This window comes from Leptopilina heterotoma, unplaced genomic scaffold (assembly GCF_015476425.1).
Source record: "Leptopilina heterotoma isolate Lh14 unplaced genomic scaffold, ASM1547642v1 Lhet_123, whole genome shotgun sequence".
NCBI classification, from domain to species: Eukaryota; Metazoa; Arthropoda; class Insecta; order Hymenoptera; family Figitidae; genus Leptopilina; species Leptopilina heterotoma.
Window position 1 is genome coordinate 912,009 of NW_025110842.1, and position 16,753 is coordinate 928,761.

The 16,753-nt window shown below is 24.4% G+C and overlaps 3 protein-coding genes across 9 annotated transcripts; all 3 read right to left on the reverse strand.

Annotated features, from left to right (window-relative positions):
* Positions 1-227: 227 nt before the first annotated feature.
* LOC122512663 (thioredoxin domain-containing protein 15) lies at positions 228-8,894 on the reverse strand. Its single transcript, XM_043628632.1, has 4 exons — positions 8,586-8,894; positions 7,929-8,125; positions 7,341-7,567; positions 228-820 (listed from the first exon to the last, which is right to left on the reverse strand). The coding sequence occupies exons 1-4, from the start codon at positions 8,629-8,631 to the stop codon at positions 466-468; spliced, it is 825 nt and encodes a 274-aa protein (XP_043484567.1). The 5' UTR covers positions 8,632-8,894; the 3' UTR covers positions 228-465.
* Positions 8,895-9,400: 506 nt separating this feature from the next.
* On the reverse strand, positions 9,401-12,034 carry LOC122512659 (glyoxylate reductase/hydroxypyruvate reductase-like). Of its 3 annotated transcripts, none has more exons than XM_043628622.1 (5): positions 11,849-12,034; positions 11,285-11,383; positions 10,671-10,991; positions 9,941-10,398; positions 9,401-9,795 (listed from the first exon to the last, which is right to left on the reverse strand). In XM_043628622.1, the coding sequence occupies exons 2-5, from the start codon at positions 11,353-11,355 to the stop codon at positions 9,668-9,670; spliced, it is 978 nt and encodes a 325-aa protein (XP_043484557.1). In that variant the 5' UTR covers positions 11,356-11,383; positions 11,849-12,034; the 3' UTR covers positions 9,401-9,667. The 3 variants fall into 3 exon arrangements, with proteins under 3 accessions (XP_043484557.1, XP_043484558.1, XP_043484559.1); XM_043628623.1 differs by having other exon boundaries at positions 11,285-11,406; XM_043628624.1 differs by having other exon boundaries at positions 11,897-12,023.
* Positions 12,035-12,311: 277 nt separating this feature from the next.
* On the reverse strand, positions 12,312-16,737 carry LOC122512661 (bifunctional methylenetetrahydrofolate dehydrogenase/cyclohydrolase, mitochondrial). Of its 5 annotated transcripts, none has more exons than XM_043628625.1 (5): positions 16,579-16,737; positions 14,710-14,949; positions 14,361-14,545; positions 13,692-14,060; positions 12,312-13,177 (listed from the first exon to the last, which is right to left on the reverse strand). In XM_043628625.1, the coding sequence occupies exons 2-5, from the start codon at positions 14,766-14,768 to the stop codon at positions 12,834-12,836; spliced, it is 957 nt and encodes a 318-aa protein (XP_043484560.1). In that variant the 5' UTR covers positions 14,769-14,949; positions 16,579-16,737; the 3' UTR covers positions 12,312-12,833. The 5 variants fall into 5 exon arrangements, with proteins under 5 accessions (XP_043484560.1, XP_043484563.1, XP_043484565.1 ...); XM_043628628.1 differs by lacking the exon at positions 14,710-14,949 and adding an exon at positions 14,983-15,072; XM_043628630.1 differs by lacking the exon at positions 14,710-14,949 and adding an exon at positions 14,983-15,075.
* Between the last annotated feature and the right edge of the window lie 16 nt (positions 16,738-16,753).

The following is a 16,753-nucleotide window of genomic DNA, read 5'->3' on the forward strand; positions in this document are numbered from 1 at the left end:
TTAAAAATTGTTTTTTCTTCAACTTTTTGTTTCAAAAAGTTTTTGGTTTACGCACCAAATTATACCGAACTGGAAAATTATAAAAATTCGACGCTTTTTTTTATAAATATTCTAAGTATTCTAAATGGAAGAAAAGAGAAAGAAATTAACAGTAACACGTAAACAAAAAGGCACATCCACATTCTTGAATATCCATTTTTGTCCCCACGTTCTCCACTTTAAATATATATAATACAAAATATCCATATATTTTCTATTTCTTTTTCTCATTTTAAATATATAATATATACACATCAACTCTTCTAGGGTTATAATTATAATAAACTAGCTAAATTAAGTTAAACCATTTAAATTAAGTTAAATTTTTTTAAATCGTAAATAATGAACAATTTTTCTTTATAATTAAAAAATAAATAAATAGTGTAATAATTTGCCAAAAGAATAAGGGAATAATTATTTTTTTTTTTAATCGACATGCTCGTGTTGTGCATTACTTTCACGCCACGTATTTTGTACGAGTTCGACAAATTGACGCCACCAATGACTCTTTGAGGTGAAATAAAGTGAGCACGCGGCAATAAAGATCCACGATAATACGAGACAATAATCTGTCTCATTTGATGGTACACTTGCAACGGGTCCACTAAAATCGGCCGACGTCACGTAAACCGAACCGTTCGGTTGTTGATTTGTCAAGTGGGATATAAATTTTGAAAATGTCTCCAATGTGTAGACGGTGTCATTGAATTTTGCCACTGGTTTCCCGTTGTGGAATATCACCAGAGTCGGGACCCCAACAATTCCATATTGCGTGTTAAAACTGAAAAATTCAATCAAATTAGGACTTAGAGGATAAAGTAAGAAATAAATTAGGAAGTAGGGAATAAACTAGAAATCGGCGAATCAGATAGGAAAATAAGGATATTTGGATACTTGGAATGAATATCAAAAATACTAACAATAATAATATTCCTTATTTGGAATGGATATCAAAAATACTAAATAGATCATAAAAATAATATTCCTTATTTGGAATGGATATCAAAAATACAATGCAATCAAAAACAATAATGATAATAAAAATAATATTCCTTATTTGGAATGGGTATCAAAAATACAATGCAATCAAAAACAATAATGATAATAAAAATAATATTCCTTATTTGGAATGGATATCAAAAATACTGACAACAACAATAATGATAATACAAATAATATTCCTTACTAGGAATGGATATCAAAAATACTGACAACAACAATAATTATAATAAAAACTAGCTGTCGTACCCGTCTTCGACGGGTTTTAGTTTCTACCAATATATTTAATAATTTTCCTACCAATCTGAAAAATCAGAAAAAAACCGGGAATTTAATTTGACCGGAAAATTAATAATTAGTTACCATTAGCTATTTCGGTAGTAAAATATTACTATTTAAATAGTCTCCAACCTTTTTGCAAAAAATCAAAAATTATCAAAAATTCGAAAAGCCGAATTTCTTAATATTTAACATTTTTTTCTTCTCTTTTATATCATTAAGCTTCATTATTTTTGTGCTCTTCAAAAATACTTTACCTAATTTGTTATCTCCACCCTTTGGTAAAAAATCTAAAATTATGAAAAATTAGAAAAAATTCAAAAAACCGAATTTCTTAAAATTCAACATTTTTCCTTCTTTTTTATGGCATTTAGCTTTAGTATTTTTGTGCTCTTCAAAAATAGTTTACTTATTTAATAGTCTCCACCCTTTGGTAAAAAATCTAGAATTATGGAAAATTAGCCAAAATTCAAAAAACCGAATTTCTTAAAATTCAACATTTTTCCTTCTTTTTTATGGCATTTAGCTTCATTATTTTTGTGCTCTTCAAAAATACTTTACTTATTTAATAGTCTCCACCCTTTGGTAAAATATCTAAAATTATGGAAAATTAGCAAAAAAAATCAAAAAACCGAATTTCTTAAAATTCAACATTTTTCCTTCTTTTTTATGGCATTTAGCTTTAGTATTTTTGTGCTCTTCAAAAATACTTTACCTAATTTGTTATCTCCACCCTTTGGTAAAAAATCTAGAATTATGGAAAATTAGCCAAAATTCAAAAAACCGAATTTCTTAAAATTCAACATTTTTCCTTCTTTTTTATGGCATTTAGCTTAAGTATTTTTGTGCTCTTCAAAAATACTTTACTTATTTAATAGTCTCCACCCTTTGGTAAAAAATCTAAAATTATGGAAAATTAGCCAAAATTCAAAAAACCGAATTTCTTAAAATTCAACATTTTTCCTTCTTTTTTATGGCATTTAGCTTTAGTATTTTTGTGCTCTTCAAAAATACTTTACTTATTTAATAGTCTTCACCCTTTGGTAAAAAATCTAGAATTATGGAAAATTAGCCAAAATTCAAAAAACCGAATTTCTTAAAATTCAACATTTTTCCTTCTTTTTTATGGCATTTAGCTTTAGTATTTTTGTGCTCTTCAAAAATACTTTACTTATTTAATAGTCTCCACCCTTTGGTAAAAAATCTAAAATTATGGAAAATTAGCAAAAAATTCAAAAAACCGAATTTCTTAAAATTCAACATTTTTCCTTCTTTTTTATGGCATTTAGCTTTAGTATTTTTGTGCTCTTCAAAAATACTTTACTTATTTAATAGTCTTCACCCTTTGGTAAAAAATCTAGAATTATGGAAAATTAGCCAAAATTCAAAAAACCGAATTTCTTAAAATTCAACATTTTTCCTTCTTTTTTATGGCATTTAGCTTTAGTATTTTTGTGCTCTTCAAAAATACTTTACTTATTTAATAGTCTCCACCCTTTGGTAAAAAATCTAAAATTATGGAAAATTAGCAAAAAATTCAAAAAACCGAATTTCTTAAAATTCAACATTTTTCCTTCTTTTTTATGGCATTTAGCTTTAGTATTTTTGTGCTCTTCAAAAATACTTTACTTATTTAATAGTCTTCACCCTTTGGTAAAAAATCTAAAATTATGGAAAATTAGCCAAAATTCAAAAAACTGAATTTCTTAAAATTCAACATTTTTCCTTCTTTTTTATGGCATTTAGCTTTAGTATTTTTGTGCTCTTCAAAAATACTTTACTTAGTTAATAGTCTCCACCCTTTGGTAAAAAATCTAAAATTATGGAAAATTAGCCAAAATTCAAAAAACCGAATTTCTTAAAATTCAACATTTTTCCTTCTTTTTTATGGCATTTAGCTTTAGTATTTTTGTGCTCTTCAAAAATACTTTACTTATTTAATAGTCTTCACCCTTTGGTAAAAAATCTAGAATTATGGAAAATTAGCCAAAATTCAAAAAACCGAATTTCTTAAAATTCAACATTTTTCCTTCTTTTTTATGGCATTTAGCTTTAGTATTTTTGTGCTCTTCAAAAATACTTTACTTAGTTAATAGTCTCCACCCTTTGGTAAAAAATCTAAAATTATGGAAAATTAGCCAAAATTCAAAAAACCGAATTTCTTAAAATTCAACATTTTTCCTTCTTTTTTATGGCATTTAGCTTTAGTATTTTTGTGCTCTTTAAAAATACTTTACTTATTTAATAGTCTCCACCCTTTGGTAAAAAATCTAAAATTATGGAAAATTAGCAAAAAATTCAAAAAACCGAATTTCTTAAAATTCAACATTTTTCCTTCTTTTTTATGGGATTTAGCTTCATTATTTTTGTGCTTTTAGAAAATACTTTACTTATTTAATAGTCTCGACTCTTTGGTAAAAAATCTAAAATCATGGAAAATTAGCAAAAAATTCAAAAAACCGAATTTCTTAAAATTCAACATTTTTCCTTCTTTTTTATGGCATTTAGCTTTAGTATTTTTGTGCTCTTCAAAAATACTTTACTTATTTAATAGTCTCCACCCTTTGGTAAAAAATCTAAAATTATGGAAAATTAGCCAAAATTCAAAAAACCGAATTTCTTAAAATTCAACATTTTTCCTTCTTTTTTATGGCATTTAGCTTTAGTATTTTTGTGCTCTTTAAAAATACTTTACTTATTTAATAGTCTCCACCCTTTGGTAAAAAATCTAAAATTATGGAAAATTAGCAAAAAATTCAAAAAACCGAATTTCTTAAAATTCAACATTTTTCCTTCTTTTTTTATGGCATTTAGCTTCATTATTTTTGTGCTCTTCAAAATTACTCTACTTATTTAATTCTTTCCACCCTTTAGTACAAAATCAAAAATTATTAAAAATTATGAAAATTTCGAAAAACCGAATTTCTTATAATTCAACATTTTTTCTTCTCTTTTATGGCATTTAGCTTCATTATTTTTGTCTAATGTAGCAAATTTCTTACTTTACATACTGATCTTTAAATAAAAAACTTTAATAACTTTTCCTGAAAAGCTTGCTCAAAGATTAAAAATCACTATTTTTTTTAGAAAAAAGTTGATCTAAAAAAACGAAAAAAAATTTCAAAATTCGTCTTTTTTAATAATTTTATTGTAGAAATGGGTTGTATTTATCTGAAAAAGTTAGCTAAGGATAGTTTTGCATTCATTTTCCAAAAAATAAAATATTTGAATTTTTTTGATTTTTCGAATTTTTTGAAAAAATGTCATAACTTTCGTTCAAGTTAATATTTTTTAATCGGATAAGGCTATGATTTTAAGTTACATTAATACCTAATAGACTGCCAAGTTTCGCATTATTCGGTTGAACCGTTTTCAATTGATGCGCGAACAAAGTTTTGCATACAGACAGACAGACAGACAGAAGGACAGACAGACAGACAGACAGATAGACAGACAGACAGACATTTTTTTTTTTACATTTTTCGAATTCTCATGTCTCAAGAAGAAAAAATATATAAGAATTTTCAAGATTGGAGCAATGTACAGACAGAAGTCTGGTTTTATTAATATAGATAATATTCCTTATTTGGAATGGATATCAAAAATACTGACAACAACAATAATAATAATACAAATAATATTCTTTACTTGGAATGAATATCAAAAATACTAACAATAATAATAGATAAAAATAACATCCCTTATTTGGAATGGATAAAAAATTTCTACAAATAATTTTTTTTTAAATAAAAACAATAATGATAATAATAGTAATAATAATGATTTCACTATTGTTAATTAATAGTATTATTAATGTTATTATTATTCCTAACAATTGTTTTTATAATTATTATAGACTTTGGAATCGATAATTAATTTTAAAAAAAGTAGCTTTCAAACTAAAAAAAGTAACTATCGAGAAATTAAACTTGACGACCAAAAAAAATTGTTTTAGTCACTTCACAAAACTGACAAAAATTCCATTCTATTTTTTATTTTCCCGACTTTTTTCTAATTTTCATCAAAAATATTCACTTTTTTCTTATCCTGCGAAAAAATTTAATTCCTGCAACGAATTTCATTATTCATCGCAGTTCGCAGAATTTAAAGATTTATAGAAATAATTTAATTCTTGGCCAGAATTTTTTAAAGATTTTTAATAATTCATACTTCTTTCGACTAATTAAATGCAAATTCGAATTTAAATAATTGAATACCTAGGGAATTTTTATTATTCATGAAAAGAATTAAATTCTTACGAAGAATTTTACACAAATTTTTTTAAATAACTGAATTCTGTTAGAAAATTTTAATAAAATGGTTGATATTATAAAAATCATTGAATTGCGAAATGTTTTTAAAAATAATTAAGTTTTACAAAGAATTCTAATAAAATTTTTGACAATGATTGAATGTCTGTGTGGCATTTTATTAATTTTTTTTTTGGAAAATAATTGAATTCTTGCGAACGATTTTATTAGAATTTTTTAAAATAATTGAATTTCCAAGAAGAAATTAATTACTTTTAAAAAATAATTTAATTCTTGGGAAGAATTTTATTAAAATCTAAAAGAATAATTGAATTATTTTAAACAATAAATTTAATTAAAATTGTATTTAAAAAAATTGATTTCTTTCCAACAATTTTATTAAAATATTTGAAAATAATTTAATTCTTTCAAAGAGTTAAAATTTAATTAATTTATAATTTATGAAAATAATTGAATTCTTGCAATGCATTTTATTAAAATCTATAAGAACATTTGAATTATTGCGAAGTATTTTATAATTTATGAAAATAATTCAATTTTTGCGAAGAATTTTACTATAATTTTTTAAAGTAATTGAATTCTTACTAAAAATTTTTATTAATTATGAAAATTAATTCAATTCCTGCGGCGAATTGTATTCAAATTTTAGAAAATAATTGAATTTTTTTGAAGAATTTTATAATTTGCAAAAATAATTAAATTCTTGAGGCGAATTTTATTAAAATTTTTTAAAATAATTCAATTATTCTAAAGAACTTTATAATTTATAAAAATAATTGAAAATTTGCAAAGAATTTTATTTGTTATGAAGATAATTGAATTCCTGCGGCGAATTTTACTAAAATTTTTGAAAATAATTGAATTTTTTTGAAGAATTTTATAATTTACGAAAATTATTGAATTCTTACGGCAAATTTTATAAATTTTTTTTTAAATAATTGAGTTTTTTTGAAGAATTTTATAATTTATGAAAATAATTGAAATTTTAAGAAGAATTTCATTAAAATTTTTAAAAATAATTGAATTCTTGAGAAGAATTTTATTATTTATGAAAATAATTGAATTTTTGAGAACGATTTTATTAGAATTTTTGAAAATAATTGAATTCTTGTGATGAATATTGTTATATTTATGAAAATAATATTGAATTTTGCAAAGAATTTTATTAAAATGCCTTAAAATAATTGAATTTTTGGAAATAATTTTGTTATTTATCTTTAATAATTGAATTCTTTTGAAGAATTATTTTTATGTTAATAATTGAATTGTTGGGAAGAATTTTATTAAAGTCTAAAAGAATAATTGAATTATTTCAAAAAAAATTTAATTAAAACTATATTTAAAATAATTGATTTCTTTCAAACAATTTTATTAAAATATTTGAAAATAATTGAATTCAAGTGAAAAATTATACTATTTTTGTAAATAATTGAATTCTTTCAAAGAATTTTAAAAAAATATTTTTTTAAATAATTGAGTTTTTCGAGGAATTAAAATTAAATTTTCAAGAATAATTACATTTTTTGAGCAATTCCTGTAAAATTGTTAAAAAAATAATTGAAATCCTACAATTAATTTTATTATTTATAAAAATAATTGAATAATTGTTAAGAATTTTATTAAAATTTTCAAAAACTAATTGAATTTCTGAGAAGATTTTTATTATTTATGAAAATAATTGAATTATTGCGAAAATTTTTTAAAAAAGTACCTAATTAGTTTTTCTTTTTGTTTTGTAGTAAAATTGATTACCTTTGGTGTTTCATTGCGTCAATGGCAACGGTTTTGATGTGCGGATAAAATCGTGAAAGTGCATTAAAATGCGGTGCGGCTTGACTACTGAAAACACACCATCTTGCGTGAAACAAAACCACAACACACGGTCCTGGTAATAATTTGATTTCCGTGCTATTTTTTGTTCTATTCGATGGGCCCGGTTCTAAAATTAATAATTCCACCAATCTCGTTGCGTTGACGGTCTAGAAAATTTTAATAAAAATTAAAAAATTAGGTTTAAAATTTATAGAATTTTAAATTAAATTTTAAAATTGAAAAACTATAAATATGTTAAATTCTTAAATTAAAATGTTTAAAATTAAATATTTTTGAAATTTTAATTGAATTATAATTAATTATTATATTATATAATAAATTTATTATTAATTTATTATTTAATTTATTATTTTTTTATTTATTTGTTGATTGGCAGTGAACTGCCAATTTTTTTAAAATTTTTATTAAATTTGATATTTAATAATTTAAAAAAAAATATTATTTTAAATAATTATTATAATTCAAAATAAAATATGAAAATGTTTGGGAATTAATTTTTGATACAACCTCGACGGGTCCGTAAATTTTGTCATTCACGCAATTAGCTTTGGTAATATTTTTCTTTGGTTCCGTTAACGTAACATTTGATTTTATCTTCGATTCCTCCACTTTTTCCGTTTCATTCTCAAAGTTTGGGACTTCGATCGTCCCATTTTCATTCTCCAGAGGAATTTCCCATTCTCCATGAACAAATGAAATGACAACTGTAGGAAAAAAATTAAATTATCAATCTTCCGAGTCAAAGTGTATAAATAAATTAATAAATAAAAACAGAAAAAAGAAAAAAAATATTAAGTAAATAACTAATGTAAATAAATAACAAATATAAATAAATAATAAATGTAAACAAATATAAATAAGTAAGAGATACACATAGGAATAACAAAAATAATAAATATAATTATAAATATAAATAAATAACAAATGTAAATAAATATAAAAATAGAATAAAAATAAATAAATAAATAATGAAATCTAAAAGGTAAAAATGTAACAATTAACATTCAATATTCGACTATTTCTAATAAAAATACATTCGTGGCTAAAAATTTATTTGTATTTTTTTTAAATGTAATTTCTTCTCTTGATTATATTTTGTAAATTTTGTAGTAACAATTTTTTTATAGAAACCATTTTTTTTATAAAGAAAAAAAAAATACTTACGGAAAATAAGAAGCAGTGTTAAAATATTTTTACTGATGAGATTCATTATTTTACGAATAAAAACATAACCTTTTGGAAAAATTAACTTCGAGCCAGAAAACTAAATTGTAATCTTTCGTATATAGCTCTCTTGATAAAATATTTCTCCTTAACCACAAAATTCGATTATTTAACATAAATTATATAAAACTTCTATAATATATGAAAATTAATTGCAATTTAATTGCCGAAAATATTAATAAAACTTGTTTTTGACAAAAACAATAAACATTCTGTCAAAAAATTTGTCACGTTCCATTTTGTTTGAATCTAACCTTAACTGCGTGACCCAGCATCGATTTTTCTCGGAAACTAACCTTCACCGTTAACCATAGTTCCCGCCATTTTTAAATGCAATAGCAGAAGCAGTATAGTTTTTGTAATTTTCTCTTCTATTTTTTAATAATTTCTCGACAAATTTTATTTAAAAGAAATTTACAAAAACGAAAAAGAATAAAAAAAAAGTGTTTATTCACTGTTTTATGAAAAAAAATATACTTAATTCGGCGTAAAAAACGAAAAAGTTTTGAAGGATAAGTTATTTTTTTTCTTATTTATTTTTCTCCAAAAATTAATAACTAATATTATTTTATTTTTTCAGTTGTTTAAAAAAATATTTTCGAAAATGTTTATTCATTTTTTCGATATAGTAATAAATTTCAAGATATCATCTTTTTTTATAAGAGCGAAAAATGTAAACATAACCTAAAAATAGTTTCGCGGTTTTTTTAACGGTTTTAACGCAAAATTTTAATTAAATAAATAAAAACAAATAATATTGTTTATAACTTTATTATATGCGTACAAAAATTATTTATTTATAATTAATATTAATATTTATTTATAATAATTATGTTTTTTTCCTTCTCGTTTCTTTCTGGTAATTTAAGATTTTTTTACATATTTATAGAAGAAAATATAGATATTTTGATTGTAATATAAAAATTAGAAATTATGACATTTTTGCTCTTATTGACAAAATATATTATTTATAACGTAAAAATAATTCGAAAAATAATTTCACATAGGAGAAAATGAATAATTTAGAAAAGAAGACGATTTGGCATCTCTTCCGGTTTTCCTCTTAGTGCGGCAAGAATATTATTCGCCGTCATAACAGCCATATTATTTCTCGTCTCGTACGTGGCACTTCCAAGATGTGGAATTACGACTAAAATTTTAAAAACAAATTCCTTTTTACAAAACCCAAATAATATTGGATTAAGAATAAAATTTTAAATTTCAAAGATCAAAATAAATTATGTTTCAATTTCCCAAAAAAAAAAATTAAATCCAGAATTAAAATTAATAAATACCACAATTGTCCAATTGAAGTAATTCATGATCGGAGCCAATTGGCTCTGGAGTGGTGACATCAAGACCAGCGCCCCAAATCTGTCGATTTTTTAACGCCTCTATGAGTGATGGTTGATGAACAATTTGTCCTCGACTAACATTTATAAAAACTGCTGTTTTTTTCATTTTTGAAAATGCCTCCTTATTAAACATTTCCTTTGTTTCTGGCGTCAATGCAATGGTGACAATCACAAAATCACTTTCCCTCAATAATGTATCGAAATCCACTAATTTGCCCTCAAATTTCTCCGCCTCCACTTTTTCCCTTCGACTCGTGTACAATATTCTCGATACCTTAAAACCCTTCAATATTTCCGCCACTTCGACTCCAATTCTTCCCAGACCCACAATTCCCACCGTTGAATTTAATAATCCCGGGCCTAACATCCAAGTTGGACCCCAAGCCTTCCATTCGTCTCTAAAATTAAAAGTTAAAATAAAAGTTGAAGTTAAAATTAAAAGTTAAAATTAAAATTAACCCCTTAACTGCCATGGCAAAGATTTTAACCGTCAAATCTTTGCCATGGTAGTTAAGGGGTTAAAAGTTAAAATTAAAATTAAAGGACTTAATACTAATTAAAAAAAATATTTGTTTGCTTTAAAACAAATATTTTTTTTATAATTTTTGATTAGAAGAAGAAATTTTATAAGAAGACATAATATTTTTTAAATTTTTGTTTCAGGACTCACTTGAAAATTGCCCTATTGCCGTGAATTAAATTTCGGGATGTGGTTAAAAGTAGAGCGACAGTTAATTCCGCAGTGGCTGGTGTCAATATTCCAGGAGTGTAACCAACTAAAATATTCCTCGCCTTCAGTGCTTTTAAATCTAAATGATCAACACCAACGGACATTGTAGCCACAACTTTTAAATTCCCACCCGCTGCACTTAATATTTCGTCATCAATTTTATCCGACAGTAAACAATAAAGTCCATCGACGCCTGGAATTTTTGACAACAGTTCCGAGCGTGAAATTTCATCCGCATGTTCGCCAACAATTAAGTCACATCTGGAAAAAAGAGGAAGAAGTTTAAAAAATTTTTAAAGTATATAACACAAAAAAGGAAGAAATTTTTAAATCGGAACACAACGGAAAAAAGGATGAACTTTCAATTTCGAAATTTTCAAGGAAAAACTGTCCAGGAATTATTGTGGATTGAAAGAGAAAAAAATATCTTTCATTTTAGGCAAAAAAAGGTTTATTTTTTAGGGTACCAAATCGTAATAAAAAATTAATAATTATCGAAAACCAATGCAAAGGGAGGTAAAGAGAATTTTAAGTTAGGATTTTAGGATACTCACTCTTTTGCTAGTAATTCGAAGCCAATCGCAGGGATATCAGGACGAGTGACAAGTATTTTTGGTCTTGACATTGTTGATTTACTTTTCCCCCCGACGATTCTAAGCGGTAAATTTTTATCACTCGAAAGAAAAAAATTCGGTCGTTTAACTATAAATTCACTTAATTTTCTTATAAACATTTATACAAATTTTTTAAATTTTCTTTGACTTTCTTTCTTTAAAAAAAATTTTATCAATTCGATCTGTACTTTATTCTTTTTAATATTTATATATTTATTTATTCTTTTTATAATCTAAATTTTATAAATTTTCAAAATTCTTTTTATAGTTTCTAAATTTTATAAATTTTCAGAATTCTTTTTATAGTTTCTAATCCTTTACAATTCTTTTTATAATTTTTATTATATACTTTTGACAGTTTATTTTATTTTCAGTAGTTTCTTTAATAGAATTCGTTTTCTATAGCTCTTTGTAATTTTTTACAATCCTTTTAGTAATGTTCTTTTCCATAAATTTTTTAAATTCTTTAATAGTTTTTATTTAAAAAAAAATTATTGTACTTACAATTATAACCTATATATTAGAATTTATAAATAAAATTGTTTTGCGCACCGTTCTTAGAATAATGGTAATTAATGATTGAAACAAAATTCTTTATATTATCGCTTTATTGACGTTGATATTGTGATATTGTTTTTGTATTTTTCGAGATAACCTTTCAAAACTTTTGGTCGATAACCTCAAAAGTGGAAAATTCGCGCTTCCACGTGACTTTAGCATCTTTATGGTGAATTTTCAATGCTATAGAATTTTTTTCAAATCGACAATCAGTTTTTAAAAACAAAATTTTTAATTTAAAATTATTAAAATTTTAATTTGAAGTAAAATCAAAAGGTGAACTCTTTCAATTAACAATTTTTATTTGAAACGGATTTTGAATTAAAATCAAAAAGTGATTTCATTCAATTTACAGTTTTTTTCTAACTTTTCAAACGCATTTGAATTACAATAAATAGACAGTTTTTTTAATTAACGTTTTTATTATAATTTTTAATTGTCAATATTATGGAAGTACTTTACTTCCACTTAGAAGATTTTCTTTTAAGTCACAACATTTTGTTTAGTAAACAAAAAATACTGTATTTTATGAACATATGAAGTGGATCAGAAATACTTTTCATCAAGTCTTGAAAATCTCTTTTAAAATTAGATATTAGATAGGAAATTGGTAAGGGGGCTAAAAGTATAGTAGAAATAGGAAAAGTAGTAAAATTATAGCAAAAATAGGACAGTTAGGAAAAATAAAAATAAGTAAAAATAGGTAAGACTAAAAAAAGTGTCTTTAAAAGTAGGGAAAATACGAAAAGAAATAGTGAAAGAAAAAAAAGGAATAAGTAGGAAAAGTAGAAAAACTAGGGAAAATATACTAAAAATAGGGAAAAGGAGGGAAAATACTAAAATTAGGAAAAGTAGAACAATATTCAAAGAATATATATATATCTAAATTAAAGAAAAATTCTCTTAAGTTTCTGCATTAGCCACTAAAAAGTTAGCTCCTTTGATTTTTCTCCGCCGCTTTGAGGGTGTTTTTCATTAACATAACAACCGTCATTGGTCCAACGCCACCGGGCACTGGGGTAATATGTCCAGCGATTTTTTTCACATTCTCAAAATCGACATCGCCCAGTAATTTTTGTCCCTTCTCTGTGTTCACTCTGGTGATGCCAACGTCAATAACGCAAGCTCCCGGTTTTATCATGTCCTGAGTAACGAGGCCAGGAACACCCGCCGCCGAAACTATCACATCGGCCAATTTCACGTGTCTCTTTAATTCCTCCACCGGCGTGTAGCGATGGCAAATTGTCGTCGTCATATCCAAAGCTCCGGTTTCACCTTGAAATTTATATTTCCAAAATTAGAAATCGTCTTTCTCAAAAAAAAAAAAATAATAAGAATTCGGAAAAGGGTTTATTTATTAATGAAAATTGGTAATAATAGTAATATTCCTTATTTGGAATGGATATCAAAAATACTAAAGTAGGTAAAAAAATATTCCTTATTTGGAATGGATATCAAAAATAGTAAAGTAGGTAAAAAAATATTCCTTATTTGGAATGGATATCAAAAATACTAAAGTAGGTAAAAATAATATTCCTTATTTGGAATGGAAATCAAAAATACTAAAGTAGGTAAAAATAATATTCCTTATTTGGAATGGATATCAAAAATAATTAATAGGTAACAAAAATGATATTCCTTATTTGAAATGGAATTTATTAAAAATTTTATTAAAAATAATTTGAAATCCAGTGAAAAATTTTATTATGAATAAAAATAATTGAATTAGGTAATAAACTAGGATCTATAGGGTAATAATTCAAAAATTTTGCCACTTCTCAATAAATACCTTTGCCATCGGAATGCAGGAGCATTGCAATTGGAAGACCAACGTGTTTTGATCGTCCAATAACAACGGCATTCTTTCCAAATGTATCGAATCTCGTTCTGACAATTAATTCCTTAACCCCTAGTGCCGTTGCTGGGACAATTGCGTCACAATCGGCGCACAATTTGCCAATATTTTCCGAATGAAAACCATCGACATCCTTCGAAGGCGTAACTGCCTCACAAATTTCCCTCTCATTCATCGACGCTGGCACTGGCAATTGCACCAAAATTCCATCCACCGTTGAATCATTATTTAAATTTTTTATCGCATTCAATAGAAATTTTTGCGAAATATTCTTGTCGAATGTCAATGTCTCGGCTTCGATTCCTGAAAATTATGAAAAATAACGATTAGAAGTTAGGCATTTTTGTGCAGATTTTTCTTCTTTGAATATACTTATGATTATGGGAATTATTACTTATTAAGGAATTTTTATTAGAAATTTTGTTAAAAATTTGGATAGAAATTTGGTTAGAAATATTGTTAGGAATATTGTTAGGAATATTGTTAGGAATTTTGTTAGGAATTTGGTTAGAAATTTTGTTAGAAATTTTATTAGGAATTTCTTTTCTTTAGAAATTTTCGAAAGTTAAAAATCGATATATAGTTATTTACTCCAAAACTTACCAACGGCTTTTGCTACTTTAACTTTTCTCGATACGTAAACTTTACTGGCAGGATCATCACCCACAATAATTGCCACTAATTTTGGTCGTCTTTTTCCACTCTTTACCCATGATTCCACGGAGACGCTGATTTCATTTTCTATTTGCTTCGCAATACCGTTTCCATCGATTATCGCTCCTTCTAATCTATTACGAAAACAATTTTACCATTAGAATTTTTAACTTCAAAATTAGTTCTTTTTTTTTATATTTTTGAATGAGATAACTTTTTTAAATTTATTTAAAAAATTAAACGAAACTTTTTTTTTAAATTAAAACTTTTTGGGGGTTAAAAATCCGTTTAGACTCACAATGCTTTCGTGGAATGTAATCCCCTCGCAAAAATATTAACAAATTTTCTCATAAACATATTTTCATTAAAAAAATAATACTGAACATATTTCACAAAACACAAAAACGTTTAGTTTCCTTCTTCTTTTTTTTTTACTATTCTCGATTTTCTTTAAATGTTTCCTCAATTTTAAATATATTTTTTAATTCACCACTTATTTCTCTCTATATACCTGACGAGTATGATAACTCGTCAATATCTAATCAAATCGATTCAAAAGTTGTCAACTTACTTAGTTACTCCCATTTTGCAAAAAGTCGATTGAGACCAAAGTAGAGAAAGTTGTATAACAATTATTTAAACACGTATATACAGTGTTGCACTACTTGTAAAATAAATGAAAAAAAGTAATAGCAAAAGAAAAACGACAAATAATTTTTAGTTGTTGGAGAACCGTTCACGAACCAGTTTTCTCCAATATATAAACGAGAAATTAGATTGTACTTCTTTATATATGTATAACTTTCTTAGATTTTTGTTTTCTTTTTTCTTCTTCTTTTTGTATATAATCAAAAATATGCGTATATTTTATTATATATGAGGCAATGACTCTTTCACAATAATTTCAGAATAATAATTTCTAATAACGTATTTTGTGATTCGTTCAATAATTTTTATCGACCCCCTGCGAAGTTGATAAATATTTTGCTAAACGAGATAAATCTTCTCGCTTTTCTCTTAAAAAAAAGTTAATCAACGCGCAAATTATACGCAAAACTATTGACAAATCTCGTAGATATAGATAAAATTTATTTTTAACTCTTTAATTTTTATTTGATTACGAATTACTATTAATTATATAATTACTATTAACAGTAACAGTAATTATTCATTTTTGCACAAACGGGTTTATTTATTAATAATAATATTAATAAAAATAGATGATAATAATAATAATATTCCTTATTTGGAATGGATATCAAAAATACTAAATAGGTAATAAAAATAATATTCCTTATTTGGAATGGATATCAAAAATACTAAATAGGTAATAAAAATAATATTCCTTATTTGGAATGGATATCAAAAATACTAAATAGGTAACAAAAATAATATTCCTTATTTGGAATGGATATCAAAAATTCTACGAATAATAATAATAATAATTTTAATAAAATAAAAACAATTAATAATAATATTAATGCTTTTACTACTATTATTAATTAACGTTATTATTAATATTATATTACTAAATATTATTGTTTTTATAATTATTATAAGTCATAATTTATTTTCAAATAATAAATTACTATAAATATTGTCTTTAAGGGCATTTGAACCTTGATGACGTCACCCATGCTTTGCACAACGTGTAACGTCATCAAGGTTCAAATGCCCTTAATGAAGTTTTTTATTATTATAATTAAGATATTTTTTATTAATATTTCTTATTCAAGGAGGATATTTCGATTCTTATAATTTTACTCTAAAAATATTTAGTTTTCATATTTTTTGAAAATATTTTTTACTAAAATTTTTAATCACGTTTTTAAAATATAATTTTTTAAATATAGTAAATTGTAAAATAAGCATAAATATTGTTGTACTTGTTTAATATTTAATTAATTATTATGTGTTTATATATATTTATTAAGAAGTAGTTAAAAAAGGAATTACTAATTATTAAAACAATAAAAATTCTAATCGATAATTAAAGAAAAATATTTTTTTTCTTTCAACTGAAAATTAAATGTAAGAGAAAATTTTTTTTCTACTTTGTTTTCTTTTAAAAATAATTTTTCTATTGGTTATGTTTTCATTGTCAGATGGGACACAAATTTCATCGTTTTACGCTTTACAAAAAGTTGCCTTCTAAAACGATAATTACAGTTATTCACACTTTGTCATTTCAATCCACTTTTTGCTGGGTTATTAAAGTTGATAAAAAACTTGAATTATCATTTTGTTAGTTAAGTATACAACATTGATAATTATTTATTTTCATTTCCGCATTCATTAAAAAATATGTACCCGTTATCAACTGTTGTCTAATTGGTTTCAAA